The sequence below is a fragment of the Rhineura floridana genome, chromosome 5 (genome assembly GCF_030035675.1).
Source record: "Rhineura floridana isolate rRhiFlo1 chromosome 5, rRhiFlo1.hap2, whole genome shotgun sequence".
In the NCBI taxonomy this organism is placed as follows: Eukaryota; Metazoa; Chordata; class Lepidosauria; order Squamata; family Rhineuridae; genus Rhineura; species Rhineura floridana.
The window spans coordinates 139629674-139646356 of NC_084484.1; the positions used below are offsets into that span (position 1 = coordinate 139629674).

Genomic DNA, 16683 nt, shown 5'->3' on the forward strand with positions numbered 1-16683 from the left:
GAATTCCAGACATGTTTGTCCTTTCAAATGTGCATTTGGAGAGAACAGCCACTTGAAGGAAGCAATAAAGAAACAGCAAGCAGGGAAGGAAATAAGAATCCTGTTCCCACACAACTTCTCCACTGCCAATGAGCACTTTCTGAAGTGACTTCATTTTAAAAATGGCCACTAGGGTACCAATTCACGCATTGGCATACAATGTGTGTTTGGGTTCTAAAAACGATGCCTACAGGAGGTAAGTTAATTTTGCATTTACAGCATGACATGTAGATATTTGAACACAAGATGCCATAAAAATATATGTTTTTAAAATGACATTTCTGAAATTTTTTTTGTAAAAAAATTGTTTGATTTATTGGAAAATGGATTTAAAAAAAAAACCCAGACACATTATCGTCCCCCTGATCAAAATGCTCAGGGAGACTTTGAGATGAGATATGAAATTGAGGAAGCATCCAAACTAGGAAATGTGGTAGTAATGGGTGACTTCAACTACCCAGACATAGACTGGCCGCATATGTGTTCCAGTCATGACAAAGAAGCAAAGTTTCTAGATATTCTAAATGACTATTCCCTAGACCAGTTGGTCATGGAACCGACCAGAGGGACGGCAACCCTGGACTTAATCCTCAGTGGGGACCGGGACCTGGTGCGAGATGTAAGTGTTGTTGAACCGATTGGGAGCAGTGACCACAGTGCTATTAAATTAAACATACATGTAAATGGCCAATTGCCAAGAAAATCCAACACGGTCACATTTGACTTCAAAAGAGGAAACTTCACAAAAATGAGGGGATTGGTAAAAAGAAAGCTGAAAAACAAAGTCCAGAGGGTCACATCACTCGAAAATGCTTGGAAGTTGTTTAAAAACACTATATTAGAAGCTCAACTGGAGTGCATACCGCAGATCAGAAAAGGTACCGCCAGGGCCAAGAAGATGCCAGCATGGTTAACGAGCAAAGTCAAGGAAGCTCTTAGAGGCAAAAAGTCTTCCTTCAAAAAATGGAAGTCTTGTCCAAATGAAGAAAATAAAAAAGAACACAAACTCTGGCAAAAGAAATGCAAGAAGACAATAAGGGATGCTAAAAAAGAATTTGAGGAGCACATTGCTAAGAACATAAAAACCAACAACAAAAAATTCTATAAATACATTCAAAGCAGGAGACCATCTAGGGAGACAACTGGACCCTTGGATGATAAGGGAGTCAAAGGTGTACTAAAGAACGATAAGGAGATTGCAGAGAAGCTAAATGAATTCTTTGCATCTGTCTTCACAGTGGAAGATATAGGGCAGATCCCTGAACCTGAACTAACATTTGCAGGAAGGGATTCTGAGGAACTGAGACAAATAGTGGTAACGAGAGAGGAAGTTCTAAGCTTAATGGACAATATAAAAACTGACAAATCACCGGGCCCGGATGGCATCCACCCGAGAGTTCTCAAAGAACTCAAATGTGAAATTGCTGTTCTGCTAACTAAAATATGTAACTTGTCCCCTGGGTCCTCCTCCGTGCCTGAGGACTGGAAAGTGGCAAATGTAACGCCAATCTTCAAAAAGGGATCCAGAGGGGATCCCGGAAATTACAGGCCAGTTACCTTAATTTCTGTCCCTGGAAAACTGGTAGAAAGTATGATTAAAGCTAGATTAACTAAGCACATAGAAGAACAAGCCTTGCTGAAGCAGAGCCAGCATGGCTTCTGCAAGGGAAAGTCCTGTCTCAGTAACCTATTAGAATTCTTTGAGAGTGTCAAGCATATAGATAGAGGTGATCCAGTGGACATAGTGTACTTAGACTTTCAAAAAGCGTTTGACAAGGTACCTCACCAAAGGCTTCTGAGGAAGCTTAGCAGTCATGGAATAAGAGGAGAGGTCCTCTTGTGGATAAGGAATTGGTTAAGAAGCAGAAAGCAGAGAGTAGGAATAAATGGACAGTTCTCCCAATGGAGGGCTGTAGAAAGTGGAGTCCCTCAAGGATCGGTATTGGGACCTGTACTTTTCAACTTGTTCATTAATGACCTAGAATTAGGAGTGAGCAGTGAAGTGGCCAAGTTTGCTGACGACACTAAATTGTTCAGGGTTGTTAAAACAAAAAGGGATTGCGAAGAGCTCCAAAAAGATCTCTCCAAATTGAGTGAATGGGCAGAAAAATGGCAAATGCAATTCAATATAAACAAGTATAAACTTATGCATATTGGAGCAAAAAATCTTAATTTCACATATACGCTCATGGGGTCTGAACTGGCGGTGACCGACCAGGAGAGAGACCTCGGGGTTGTAGTGGACAGCATGATGAAAATGTCGACCCAGTGTGCGGCAGCTGTGAAAAAGGCAAATTCCATGCTAGCGATAATTAGGAAAGGTATTGAAAATAAAACAGCCGATATCATAATGCCGTTGTATAAATCTATGGTGTGGCCGCATTTGGAATACTGTGTACAGTTCTGGTCGCCTCATCTCAAAAAGGATATTCTAGAGTTGGAAAAGGTTCAGAAGAGGGCAACCAGAATGATCAAGGGGATGGAGCGACTCCCTTACGAGGAAAGGTTGCAGCATTTGGGGCTTTTTAGTTTAGAGAAAAGGTGGGTCAGAGGAGACATGATAGAAGTGTATAAAATTATGCATGGCATTGAGAAAGTGGATAGAGAAAAGTTCTTCTCCCTCTCTCATAATACTAGAACTCATGGACATTCAAAGAAGCTGAATGTTGGAAGATTCAGGACAGACAAAAGGAAGTACTTCTTTACTCAGCGCATAGTTAAACTATGGAATTTGCTCCCACAAGATGCAGTAATGGCCACCAGCTTGGACGGCTTTAAAAGAAGATTAGACAAATCCATGGAGGACAGGGCTATCAATGGCTACTAGCCATGATGGCTGTGCTCTGCCACCCTAGTCAGAGGCGGCATGCTTCTGAAAACCAGTTGCCAGAAGCCTCAGAAGGGGAGAGTGTTCTTGCACTCGGGTCCTGCTTGCGGGCTTCCCCCAGGCACCTGGTTGGCCACTGTGAGAACAGGATGCTGGACTAGATGGGCCACTGGCCTGATCCAGCAGGCTCTTCTTATGTTCTTAAAGTTGAGCCTAAATAAGTATAAACCTAAATGCAATTGACACTGTATGAACCTACTGTATGAACCCACTGTATGAAATACAATTAACATTGTTAGCTTCATAATGATAAAATTAAAGTGGTAAAGGGGCCCCTATAGGTGGTTCCTTCCTCTTTTGAATGGGACAAAGAACTCTGATACACATTATCACTTCCCGATTAAAGGTGATAGCCTTACCTTCCAGACCTTAGCTCTTAGGTCATCAGGAAGAGCTCTCCCTTGGATTATGTTTCGGACAGTTTCAAGATCACAACCACCTTCTTCTAGAGCTTCTGCAAGGTCATTCTCCCTGTAAAAGTTTCTTAAATAAGATTAAGTGAATTTAAAGCACACCATCATTTCCATCTACAAGCTGGAGTTCCACTCTCAGGAGCCTCCATACAATTTTATTTATTTGTTTGTTTGTTACATTTATACCCCGCCTTTCTTTCATCACGGAACCCAAGGTGGCATTATCTGTGGTTCCCAGGTGGTCTCCCATCCAGGATCAGACCCAGACCTGCTTAGCTTCAGCAAGGTGGTGGCCTCATGTGCCTTCAGATCATAGCCTGGGACCAGGTATCCCCTCCTTTTCCTATAGCACAGGGACCTTTTCTTACCTTTCAAAATGGCTTTTTCTGCCTCTGGAGTGCTGCCATTGCAACCAAAAAAAGTCTTAGGAAGGAGAGCTCCAGAGGGCTAATATCTTCTTGCAATGGCAGCACCCAGGAGGGAGAAGAGGCCCCTTTTAAAAGTAAGAAGAGGGCTTCCTGTTTTTCCACTCCCACTGCAGCCTACTGATGGAAAAGAAACCCCCCGCTCCTTGGCAGAAGAGTAGGATGGAATGGGATTGCCTGAATGTGTGTGTCTGCTGAGTGTGTGTCTGAATGTATGAGATTGTATCTGTGCTGTATGTGTGGTGAGTGCAACTGCATGGGTGTACACGTGCATGCAACTATGTGTGTGTGCACATAATGCATATTGCCCTCTATGCAGTCTTTGGGCTGAAAAAGGTTAGCTACCGTGAATTAAAGAGATGATGTATCACATGTATTTTAATATTATAACAATTCCTTGCTGCCAGTTCTTTATTAGGCATAGGACACCTGTTCAGGAAGCCATTACCTGTGATATCAATATTACTCGCACTGTAACAGATGCATTGCAGTAGTTTGGCACATGCTTAGATACAACTTGTCTTATTGCACATTGATAACAATGGACTCTAACAGGCCTCTTCAGGCACTGGCAACAGATTTTCACTGAGTGTAATCTGACATGAGTAAATTTCCACACATTCATAACTGTTTGCCAACTAAGGCTAACTGGCAGAAGTTTGGTTTGCACATCACATTAACCCGTAGGGAATGTTTAATTATGCGATGAACAAGTAGTGTGCTTGTGCGTGCTACTCAAAGTCCCCACTTTGCTCCTCCACTCCTGGCCTCAGTGGGAGCAACAAACCACAAGCCTTGGCTTGTCATGTCATGAAAACCCAAGCTCATTTATTTGTCTGGAGAGAAAAAAACCCACAAGGTCAGTTTTGGATTACATGTCAAGCCAAGGCTTGTGGTTTGTTGATCCCAGGAGAACATGGCCAGGAAGGGGTGGGGGAGCAAAGTGGGAACTTGTGAGCAGCATGCACCCCCTGCAGTTTACTGTGATGTGCAAACACAGCCACTGAATCTGACAGAGGTATTAATGATACTTTACACACACAGCACAATGCATCCAGTTTACACATCTGTGAGAAACCAAATGTGATCCTTCCGTACCAAGTGCTAGTTTGGATGTTATCTTAAAATCAACTGTAATGTGCAATCCCAAATCCCAAATTCTTGAGAGATATTGCTCTCCAATTTCACCAGCTGTCATCCAAATGCAAGTTTATTGATGTCATAAGTAAAATCTGTGAATCTTTATTTTGAACAATACTTCAGAAGTAACAGTCAAATTAAGCACTGGTGATCAAGGCTCATTTGTTTTCCTCAGGAACGTATATATAGGGAAACACTACATATTATACACAGACTGATGTTATTGACACTATTGGTTTTGGGACACTGAGTATAGAGCAACATTCTCCAAACTGGTGCCTTCCAGACGTTTTGAACTAGAGCTCCCATCCACTGTATAGAAGAGCAGCCCAGGCATACCAAACATCTTATAAAACGATGTGAGCTAATGAGGAGGAAAGCCCAAAGTTACAAAAACATGAACTATTTGTGCAGAAACAGCCACAGACAGTGATACTGCTGCTCACAGATCCTTGGAGGTAAAGCTTCTGTTTTCATATTAATATTAGATTTGTCAAGGGATGGAAACAGTAAGAAAAGAACACTGAAAGTAATTTTAAAAGATAGCAGTATATACTACACTATATTATAATAACATAAATGATATTATCTTGCTGTCAAGAGAAGACAACTGTTTCCCCTATGTTCACATCCAGCTCTGTATATACAGTGCCTTGCAAAAGTAATCAAGACACATGACCAATGCTGTCATATTACTGAATTACAAATGATACATTGTAATTTCGTTCTGTATGATATTTTATTTTGAAACGCTGAAACTCAAAATCAATTATTGTAAGGCAACATTGGTTTTATGTTGGGAAATGTTTGTAAGAAACATAAACATGTTGCTTGCATAACTATTCAATCCACAGACATTAATATTTGATAGCCACATTTTGCTGCAATAACAGCTTTAAGTGTTTTGGGGTATGTACATACCAGCTTTGCACACAGTGTCGGAGGGACTTTGACCCATTCTTCTTTGCAGATTTGCTCCAGGTCATTCAGGTTTGTTGGAGGTCTCTTGTGGACCACAATTTTCAAATAGTGCCATGGATTCTCAATGGGATTGAGATCAGGACTTTGATTGGGCCACAGAAGGACATTCACCTTTTTGTTCTTGAGCCACTTAGATGTTGCTTTGGCCTTGTGCTTGGGATCTTTATCCTGCTGAAAAGTGAATTTCCACCGAAGCTTCAGTTTTTTAGTGGACTGGAGCAGGTTCTCTTGCAATATTTCCCTGTATTTTGCTCCATCCATTCTTCCTTTGATTTTAACAAGATGTCCAGTCCCTGCTGATGAGAAGCATCCACGCAGCATGATGCTGCCACCACCACACTTAACTGCAGGGATGGTGTGTCTTGAGGCATGGGCAGTGTTAGGTTCGCACCACACATAGTGCTTTGAGTTTTGGCAAAAAGCTCTATCTTGGTCTCATCTGACCACAAAACCTTTTCCCACATCGCAGCTGGGGCACTCTCATGCTTTCTGGCAAACTCCAGACATGCATTCAGATGGTACTTTTTGAGTAAAGGCTTCTTTCTTGCCACCCTCCCATAGAGGTCAGTATTATGCAGAGCTCTTGATATGGTTGACTAGTGCACCATTACTCCATTCCCAGCCACGGAACTCCGTAGTTCCTTCAAAGTGATTGTTGGCCTCTCTGTAGCTTCTGTCACAAGTCTCCTTGTTTGAGCGCTGAGTTTTGAGGGATGGCCTTTTCTTGGCAGTGCTTGGGTGGTGTGATGCAGTTTCTACTTCCTGATTATTGATCCAACTGTGCTCACTGGGATATCCAAACACTTGGATACTATTTTGTACTGTTTCCCTAATTTATGCATTTGTATTACGTTATCTCTCAATTCTGTAGAATGCTCTTTGGTCTTCGTTTTCCTTCAGATCCACAGCCTGACCAATGATCCTTCAACAGTGGGGTTTTTATCCTGACAATGTGACAGGGACTGGGCATTAACGGTTCACAGGTGGAGCCAATGGCAAGGTAACTGTGTCCTCGATAGGGCAATTTCTTTCATCTGTGTAAACTGGGAGCTTCCACAGCACAGGGGTCAAATACTTATGCAAGCAACATGTTTCAGTTTTTTATGTTTCTTACAAACATTTCCCAACATAAAACCAATGTCACCTTGCAATAATTGATTTTGATTTTCAGTGTTTCAAAATAAAATATCATACAGAATGAAATTACAATATACCATTTGTAATTCAGTAATATGAGAGCACTGGTAGGGGTCTGATTACTTTTGCAAGAGAGGATGTATAATACAGTCAGCATGGATTTTTTGCATTCCACAATGGTACATTGAAAATACCCCTCACTTGCCATTCTGATGCTTCCCATAAGCTCATTTCAAAACAAAACCTTACAAAATGTATAGTCCTGAACTCACAAACACTTGCTAAACAACCCTCTAAATTTTCATGGCGATACACAAAACTGTCAGAGAGAATCGAGAGTTCAAAGTGTAAAACAAGAGAAAAAATCCAGACTCATTTTGGATTTTTTTCTGTCAGAATTCTCATAATTTGTTGAAATTCATTAAAAATCAGCCATGTTCACAGAATACCTGTAATCCTACTACTGACCTTGCCCCATACTCTGACCTTCATCTTCTGCAGTTTAAAAGTTAAAAAAATGCCTGGCTGATTTTTAATTAATTTAATACATTTTGCATTGAACTGAATGATAATGTTGGGCATGCTCAGTAAGAACCAACTGTCAGTGTTCTAAAAGCCAGACTCACAGCCGCTGGGCTTGCCTAATCATGGGGCTACACCCACACCAGACTTTTTTCACTTTAGACAGTCATGGTTTCCCCTAAAGAATCCTGGGAAGTGTAGCTCGTGATGGGTGCTGAGAGGAAACTCCTATTCCCCTGACAGAGCTAAAGTGGCGAGAGTTGTTGAACTGTCAGCCACTCTGATTGAACGTCTGTGAGGGGAACAGGGCATCTCCTAGCAATTCTCACTACCCTTCACTAACATGTCACATGTTACCAAATTCTTCCAAGCTACACAGGAAGTGGATTGGACTGTGAAAGACCAACCCAAATTTTGTGTGCATTTTGACAAATTTGTAGGGCAGTACAACATCTCAGAGAGGAGGTCAGGTCTCCTGCTCCCTGGTGCATTCACTATAGCTGCCCAAGTTCCCTCTTTTTAAGTTTGATAGAAATATCTGTTGGCTATAGGTACGTTCTTAAACAGCAAGGCTTTTTGCCTATTAGTAAATTTATCATTTAGGATCTCTTAGGATCTCTTTCATCTCTCCTTGAATGATTTCACCATTGATCAGCCACTGGAATCTTAGAAAATTAATCTTCACCTAGGTTGCTGAAAAACACTTATTCATATGTTCCTCAAAGATGTGACAGTACTTTACAAGGCTTAGTATACAGTTTACAGGGCTCATGTCTACGTTCATTAGATAGCCTTGCTTTAAAAATACTGCTTTTCATAATGAATCATAATATGAATTTTATCCTGTAACACATAGCATAGCAGCCAGCTGAACAAGTTATATTCTCTTATGTACCAACACATTTGATCTCCTTTGTCTCACACCCCAAACTTCCTTGCCAATCACCTTTTATTGAAACCCAATGAATTCTGAGGGGCAATTATCTCACTCATAAGGGGCAACGTTAAATATTCACCATAAGTGAAGGGCTGCAGTTACGTTCCATGTTTTAAGACAGGTAATGTAGCTACAATAGTATTTAGAAATAATCTTCAAATGTGAAAAACTTGAGTGAGCCTTGAGAAATGTTGGCACATAGAATTTACTTAGTTACATTGCATTAATGATCACCTTTTCACTTTTTGAAGAAGACTGAGTTAACTGTACCACCCAATATTTTAAGTTTCTCATTTTGACTTGGTTGAAATTGCCTAAATTTTATTATTTTAAAGAACTCTGCATTCATCTAAAAACTGAAATAGTTAATCATTCAAAAATTAATGTGCATGTTTTGTTAATGTTGTTGTTTGTTGAAGAAGAAAACTAACCAGAAGAATAAATAATCTTTATTAGTATAATGTAAAAGCCTGTTTGGTGGTGGTGATTCTGGCACATCATGACAATAATATCATGATTAATTGAACAGTTGGGGCTGGTTAATCTCCTAAATGATTTCACAAGTTTGTTTTGCTTTAATATTAAAATGACCAAATTATCATCCCATTTGTTGGATGAAAATTAATCTAAAAACAATTCAGAATAATTGCTTAGTGGGTGTACCTACCTTCTAAAGAAACCTACATCTCTGAATATGTATTAAGATTATATTAAACAATAATGGACCTTTACTAAAAATGATTAAATAGAATCCTCCTCACTAGTATTTCAGCTGTGATTGAAATCATTAAAATTGAGTCCCTCAGAGAAGCGATTATCAACCCTGTCACTGAGCCAATTTGATTTTCCACTTCCCCCACTTCATTAGGATATTTTTCTAAAAATGTTTTGTATTTCTGCAAAGCTTGGATTCCCTGACGCTTCCATCTGGTTTGTGTATGGTGTGTTTTGGTTACATAAGGATCCATGCTTGAAGAGTAAGTTCACTCATACTAAAAGATGACTGTTGAAAATAATATGCCTTTTAACCTATCTTGTTTCCAATTCTTCAGAATTTTATGATTAAATTCTCAAATTCACTACCCTGAAAAGGAGCCTTTTTTTTAATACAGAGATTCTCAAAAGCCTAGCAAGAGCCCACATTCCACAAAAAATTGTCTTGGGAACCATACAGTCATGCCTTTGAATAAGGTAGAGACTCTGGCACTGATTTTGGCCCTTGCTCCAATGCTTTATCTTTGTACCAAAAAATTCAATAAATCCCTTAAAGGTCCTATATTCTGAGCAAGCAAGACACAAGAGCAGGCAATCTTATAGGTAAACAATCAACAGCATAGTAATTATGTACCACTTTTTTTCTATAGCTGTTCTTTAAAAAATACTTCTAAATACAGTTCAACTTTACTTGCACTAAATCAGAGGGAGAAACAAGGAGAAAATGTACTGAGCTAAACAGAACCACAGAATCACTCAGATTAATTTATTTGCATCTAATCCTTACAATGTTGGGTTAAAAAAGTTTGGAAAAGTGATTTCTGCTTTTCAGTGTAGCTAATAGCTAGTATTAAGCACAGTGGCTAAGATGCTGTGTTACAAATCAGGAAGTCCCTGCCTGATTCAAAGCTTGCCTCTGCCATGAACTCACAAAGTGGCCTTAGATAAGCCACTATGTCTCAGTCTTCCCATCTGCAATATGGGGGTTAATAATACTGATTTACTTTACAGGGTATGTTGTAAGTATTACTTTGAGCATTTGAAAATGATATGGAAAAATGGACTGCCTTCAAGTCGAACCCGACTTATGGGGGCCCTATGAATAGGGTTTTCATGGTAAGCGGTATTCAGAGGGGGTTTCCCATTTTCCTCTGAGGCTGAGAGGCAGTGACTGGCCCAAGGTCACCCAGTGAGCTTCATGCTGTGTGGGGATTCGAACCCTGGTCTCCTAGGTCGTGGTCCAACACTCTAACCGCTATGCCACACTGGCTCTCGAAAATGATATACAAATGTTAAATGTTTGTTATTATTCAGTAGTTTGGTGTTCTCATGAATCAGCTTTGTACCTTTAAACTGTACAACTGTCAGACCCCTTACTCTGACATATTTTCCCAGTACTTTAACAGGAATTCAAAGGAAGGAGATGTATGGTGTGGTGAGGGGCAGAGAAATGCTGCACATTAGTGTTGCATCCAAACACTTTTAATACCTTTTCCACTAATAGTTGTAGAATTATTTTCTTCTGCCTTTTACGTCTTATTTCCTGACTTTTCCCTACATATTGTTTCCACTTTATTCATGTTTGCTGAAGACTTGCTTCCTGTTTTATCTATTTCCTGGGGATGGGGGTGGAGAAGAACATGGGCACGATCCTCTGTTCCAAATTACCACAACAACTCTTGTACATGAGATAAAGCTAGCAGGTCGAATCCAAACAGAATTTTCTGCATGACTGGCCACATTAAGGGAAAATAAAACACAGTAGAAGAGCTACTTACTGCTTTACACAAACTGTAAGACCAAGCTCACACATTGGACTGGAAAAATTTCAGGCACTTAACTCCCTAACAATCTGTTGCTGGAACTTATACATTTTAATCCTCCCCCTCCCCCCACCAGTGCAGAGTAGATTCTTACATATCCTGGATCTTCAAAAAAAAATGGGAAGCTCTTCATTTCCGGATTCTCTGGAACTGAAAGGCTCAAATATGTTGTCACACACACTCTCAAACTACATGGAAATTAAAGCACACTCTCTGAAACATGAACACGAGCTGGGTTTTTACAAATGTTTTTGGCAATTGGTAATATTCATACCAAGTACTCTTTGTTTGAATACAAGTACGAGTAGCGCAGCTGGGTCAAAGCCAAAAGGAAGCTCAGAGGCTGATGCGCACAGATGCGAAAGGAGAGTCTGGAGTTGTACGACGCACAGAACAGGAACATGGAATGTGAGAAGCATGAACCAGGGAAAGTTAGAAATTGTCAAGAAAGAAATGGAAAGTATCAACATTACAATACTTGGTGTGAGTGAATTAAAATGGACTGGAATGGGGCATTTTCAATCAGGCAACTACAAAATATTTTATGCACGACATGAGAAATCAAGAAAAAATGGGGTCACTTTAATAGCGAGAAGTGAAGTAGCAAAAGCAATTAGGAGCTACAACGCAAGGTCTGAGTGAGTGATATCAATGAGATCAAACGGGAAACCTATTAACATAACCATCATCCAAGTCTACGCTCCAACGTCAAATGCAGAAGAAGAAGAATTGGAGAGATTTTATGCAGAAGTACAAGAGGAAATTGATCACACACCAAAACAAGATATGATAATCATGGGGGACTGGAATGCAAAAGTAGGGAACAGAGAAGAACTAGGAATTGTGGGGAAATGGGGCTTAGGTGACAGAAATGAAGCAAGAGAAAGACTTATTGAATTCTGTGAAGCCAATGATTTGTTTCTTGCCAACACATTTTTTGAGCAACCAAAAAGACGACTGTACACGTGGACATCATCAGATGGTCAACATAGGAATCAAATTGATTATATAATTGGAAACAGAAGATGGAGAAGTTCCATACTTTCTGCAAAAAGAAGACCAAGAGCAGACTGCAGTACAGATCATGAACTGATCGTAGCAAAAATCAGAGTAAAGCTAAAGAACAAAGCACTCATAATGCCAAAATACAATGTAAATAACATCCCAGAAGAATATAAAGATCAAATAAGGAACAGATTTGAGGCTTTAAACTTAGTTGACAGAGAACCAGAAGAACTATGGACTGAAGTCAGGGACATTATCAGGGAAGAATGCAAAAAGACAATACCTCTTGTTAAAAAGAGAGAAAGACCAAAGCAAAAGCAAAAGGAGATAGAAACACGGTCAGAACCCTAAATGCAACTATACAACGACTAGTACATAGGGACAAAGAAAACTATTACAATGGTTATTGTATAGAAACAGAAAAGGACAACAAAATGGGAAGAACAAGAGCCCTATTCCAAAAGATTAGAGAAATGAAAGGGAAATTTAAACCACGGGTAGGGATGTTGAATAATCAACAGGAGAACACACTGACTGACCGAGATGAAATAAAAGGAAGATGGAAGCAATACACTGAAGAACTCTATAAAAGATGACAGGATGACAGATTCATTCACGGAGGAACCATATGATGAAGAACCAGAAATTTTAGAATGTGAGGTGAAAGCTGCTCTTAAAATTATTGGAAGAAACAAATCATCAGGAATAGATGACATACCAATAGAGTTGCTACAAGCTACTGAGACTGAATCTGTCCAAATGTTGACAAACATTTAACCAAGAAATATGGAAAACTAAACAAAGGCCCACAGACTGGAAGCGTTCAATATATATCCCACTTCCAAAAAAAGCGGATCCTGGAGAATGCAGTAATTACCAAACTATTGCCTTAATATCCCATGCAAGTACAGTAATGCTCAAGATTCTACAACAAAGGCTCTTACCATATATGGAGCGAGAAATGCCAGACGTCCAAGCTGGATTTAGAACGGGATGAGGCACCAGAGATCATATCACAAACATAAGTTGGATAATGGAACAGAGCAAGGAATTTCAGAAGAAAATCACCCTGTGCTTTATAGACTACAGCAAAGCCTTTGACTGTGTAGATCATGAAAAACTATGGAATGCTTTAAAAGAAATGGGGGTGCTACAGCATCTGACTGTCCTGATGCGCAACCTATACTCTGCACAAGAGGCTAGTGTAAGGACAGAATATGGAGAAACCGATTCGTTTCCCATCGGAAAGGGTGTGAGACAGGGGTGTATTTTATCACCCTATTTGTTTAATCTGTACGCAGAACATATCATACAGAAAGCGGATTGGACCAAGATGAAAGAGGTGTGAAAATTGGAGGGAGAAACATCAATAATTTAAGATATGCGGACGATACCATACTACTAGCAGAAACCAGTAATGATCTGAAACGAATGCTGACGAAAGTTAAAGAGGAAAGCACAAAAGCAGGACTACAGCTGAACGTCAAAAAGGCTAAAGTAATGACAACAGAAGATTTATGTAACTTTAAAGTTGACAATGAGGACATTGAACTTGTCAAGGATTATCAATACCTCGGCACAGTCATTAACCAAAATGGAGACAATAGTCAAGAAATCAGAAGGCTAGGACTGGGGAGGGCAGCTGTGAGAGAACTAGAAAAGGTCCTCAAATGCAAAGATGCATCACTGAAAGCTAAAGTCAGGATCATTCAGACCATGGTATTCCCGATTTCTATGTATGGATGTGAAAGTTGGACAGTGAAAAAAGCGGATAAGAGAAAAATCAACTCATTTGAAATGTGGTGCTGGAGGAGAGCTTTGCGGATACCATGTACTGAGAAAAAGACAAATAATTGGGTGTTAGAACAAATTAAACCAGAACTAGCACTAGAAGCTAAAATTATGAAACTGAGGTTATCATACTTTGGACACAACATGAGAAGACATGATTCAACTGAAAAGACAATAATGCTGGGAAAAACAGCAGAGAGCAGAAAAAGAGGAATGCCAAACAAGAGATGGATTGATTCCATAAAGAAAGCCACAGACCTGAACGTACAAGATCTGAACAGGGTGGCTCATGACAGATGCTCTTGGAGGTCGCTGATTCATAGGGTCGCCATAAGTCGTAATCGACTTGAAGGCACATAGCAACTCTTTTTACAGCCATCAAGCTTTTGCCTAACACAGTCTTTCCCAACTACTGGGCCACCAGATGTTGTTGGACCACAAGTCCCATCAGCCTCAGCCAGCATTGCCAATGGTCAGGAAATGGGAATTGTAGTCCAACAGCATCTGGTGGCCCATTAGTTGGGAAACGCTGGCCTAATACCTGCAAATGGTCGATGCATTGCTCAAAACATGGCTTGCTGGCAATTTGGTGACAACCATAGATCCTGACATGTCACTAGAGAATAAAGTTCTGAATCACAGCAGAGATCTTCTTGTTGGGTCTATATGTACACTGAAACCTAAATGAAAAGATCTGCAATATTTCCGAGTAGTTGTAATTGCAAGACCAGAGGTCTAAGTATATGATGATATATTATATTTTTGCAGTATTTTTTTCTATATGAACTTTCCTTTCTCATACTTTGTGGTATGGGCATAAACAGACACGTGTGCAAGAAAAACTGGAGGTGCCCTGGAATAAAGGTTTTTGTACTGAAGTTAGTGCTTTGTCCAGACTTTCATTAGAGTTGTCAGTATTTGCACCTTCTGCCCAATATTTCCTTCTGAACAAAGCTCAACCATTATACTTCTCAAACCTATCTTGTTTTGATACAAATGCATTAACCAGTAATTTCCAAATAGGCAATTAATACAGCACACTGAGAAGAATATGGGAAATGGACATTCATCTACAAATGAACTTATTCCAGCCATAAAAGGTGTTTATAGGAATTTGAGTCTACAACCCTAAAAAAAAAGTACAATGAATTTCAGGGCAGAGCAATCCAACGGCAGGGGTGCTGGCAGAAGATGAGCCAGCGGAAATGTCTGCAGCATCCAATTGCCATTGAGGAGTCACCGGGCCGGCTGAATGCAGGCTCAGCCAGGAGATGCATGCAGGGACTGGAAAGTAAAAGCCAGCTTGCATGAATACCCCTACCAGAGAGTAATTTCTTCATAGACTTCCATTGTAATTATATTCTTAGTCCGACCTTTTTCCAGGCACAGCTTGGGCCCAGATCGGAACCTGCAGGAGCGCTCCAAACAGGATTTGGATGTGGGCTAAATCCCCCCGCCCCTCCTCCAACATGCCCCCATAATGCCCCTTTTTGGGGCCTTCTGCCGGCTCCCCTTCTGCCATGCTGGGGTTCGCTGGCAGGTACCTGGCTGAGCTGGCAGGGTCCCGGCTCCGCCACGGCTGAGCTGTAATGAGGGACTTCTGCTGGCTCAGTCAGGGATCAACCATACCCAATGCCCCTCAGCCCAGCAAAAACAGCAGTTGGACTGCGCCCTAAATCAAGTGATAAATATACTTTGCTTGATAAAAATAGAAGGGCAATCTGGAAAGACTATAAATACTGGAATTCAATCTCTCTGATTTCGTAAACTTACAACGCCACAGTGCCCTTTGGCACTCTCCAGCAATCTCTGCTTACATTATAAGCTCCAAACTCATTTACTTATCACATAGTATCTGATATTTTTTTAGGACTTTCATCCACCTAGTACAAACTTTGCCACAGTAAAGTTGCAATTCCATTTAGAGCAATCCATGTCCACGATTTTACCTCATATTATTTCTGCAATGATTTAAAAAAAGGTATATGAACATTCATTGTAAAAAAGAAATTTTATTGTGTTTCCTAAGTTTTCATTTATTGTCAAGATAGCAGATAGAGAAAGTATTAAACATTTGAAGGCTTCATAGCAGAATGCACCCAACATGTTATCAGCAAGTGGCAACATGCTTAATATTAATTACCAAGAGTGATACTAATAATTAGTGCATGATTTGTATTGTGCCATCTCAGATCTGATCGTAGAAAGCAAAGCATCACAAGATGCTGCCTTATACTGAGTCCAACCATTGGCCCATCTAACTCAGTAACTCAGTCTACACTGACTGGCAGCAGCGCTCCAGGATTTCAGACAGGGTTCTCTCTCAGCTCTGTCTAGAGATGCCAGGGATTGGCAGATGCCCCACTACTCAGACCTCACTACATCCAGTGTCAGAATCTTTGGGAATTTCCAGACTGTCGCTATTTCTGGGTATGATTCAATCACACACGGCCAAGTTTAGGTTGCATAATTAAGGTTGATTTGGTACCCTTGTGCTCCCCACCAAAAAACCTGTTTCCCCTAGAAAAGCAGACTTTTTGTGATAAGGAAACAGGAAAATACACTGAAAAGTATGGCAAAACAATTACTTGACGCACCATCATATAACCTCCCCACATACAAATCAGAATGAATGCTCAGTAAAAAGCTGGCCCAACCAACCTCCCTGCAAACTTTGTGCAACTAAATTAGAATGAATGCTCAATAAACAGGTAGGCTGGAAGCAGCCTGTGACAAGCTAAGTTTGAGATCTGTTGCCAGTCAAAACGAGTGCTGCTTTAATTCAATTTATGGCCACTCCTTAAATTTTTTCTCAGCACAGACTGTAATATAGAAGTAATCCCATTATAAAGAAATGCTAGGCTCTCTG

General features: G+C 40.3%; 1 protein-coding gene across 2 annotated transcripts in view; it reads right to left on the minus strand.

The window, feature by feature from the left end:
• TBC1D23 (TBC1 domain family member 23) overlaps positions 1-16683 on the minus strand; it is a 63897-nt gene that overhangs the window by 45564 nt on the left and 1650 nt on the right. For both annotated transcript variants that reach the window (XM_061628229.1, XM_061628227.1), the window contains exon 2: positions 3286-3397. In XM_061628229.1, coding sequence (XP_061484213.1) covers positions 3286-3397 — 112 coding nt within the window. The remainder of the gene's footprint in view (positions 1-3285; positions 3398-16683) is intronic.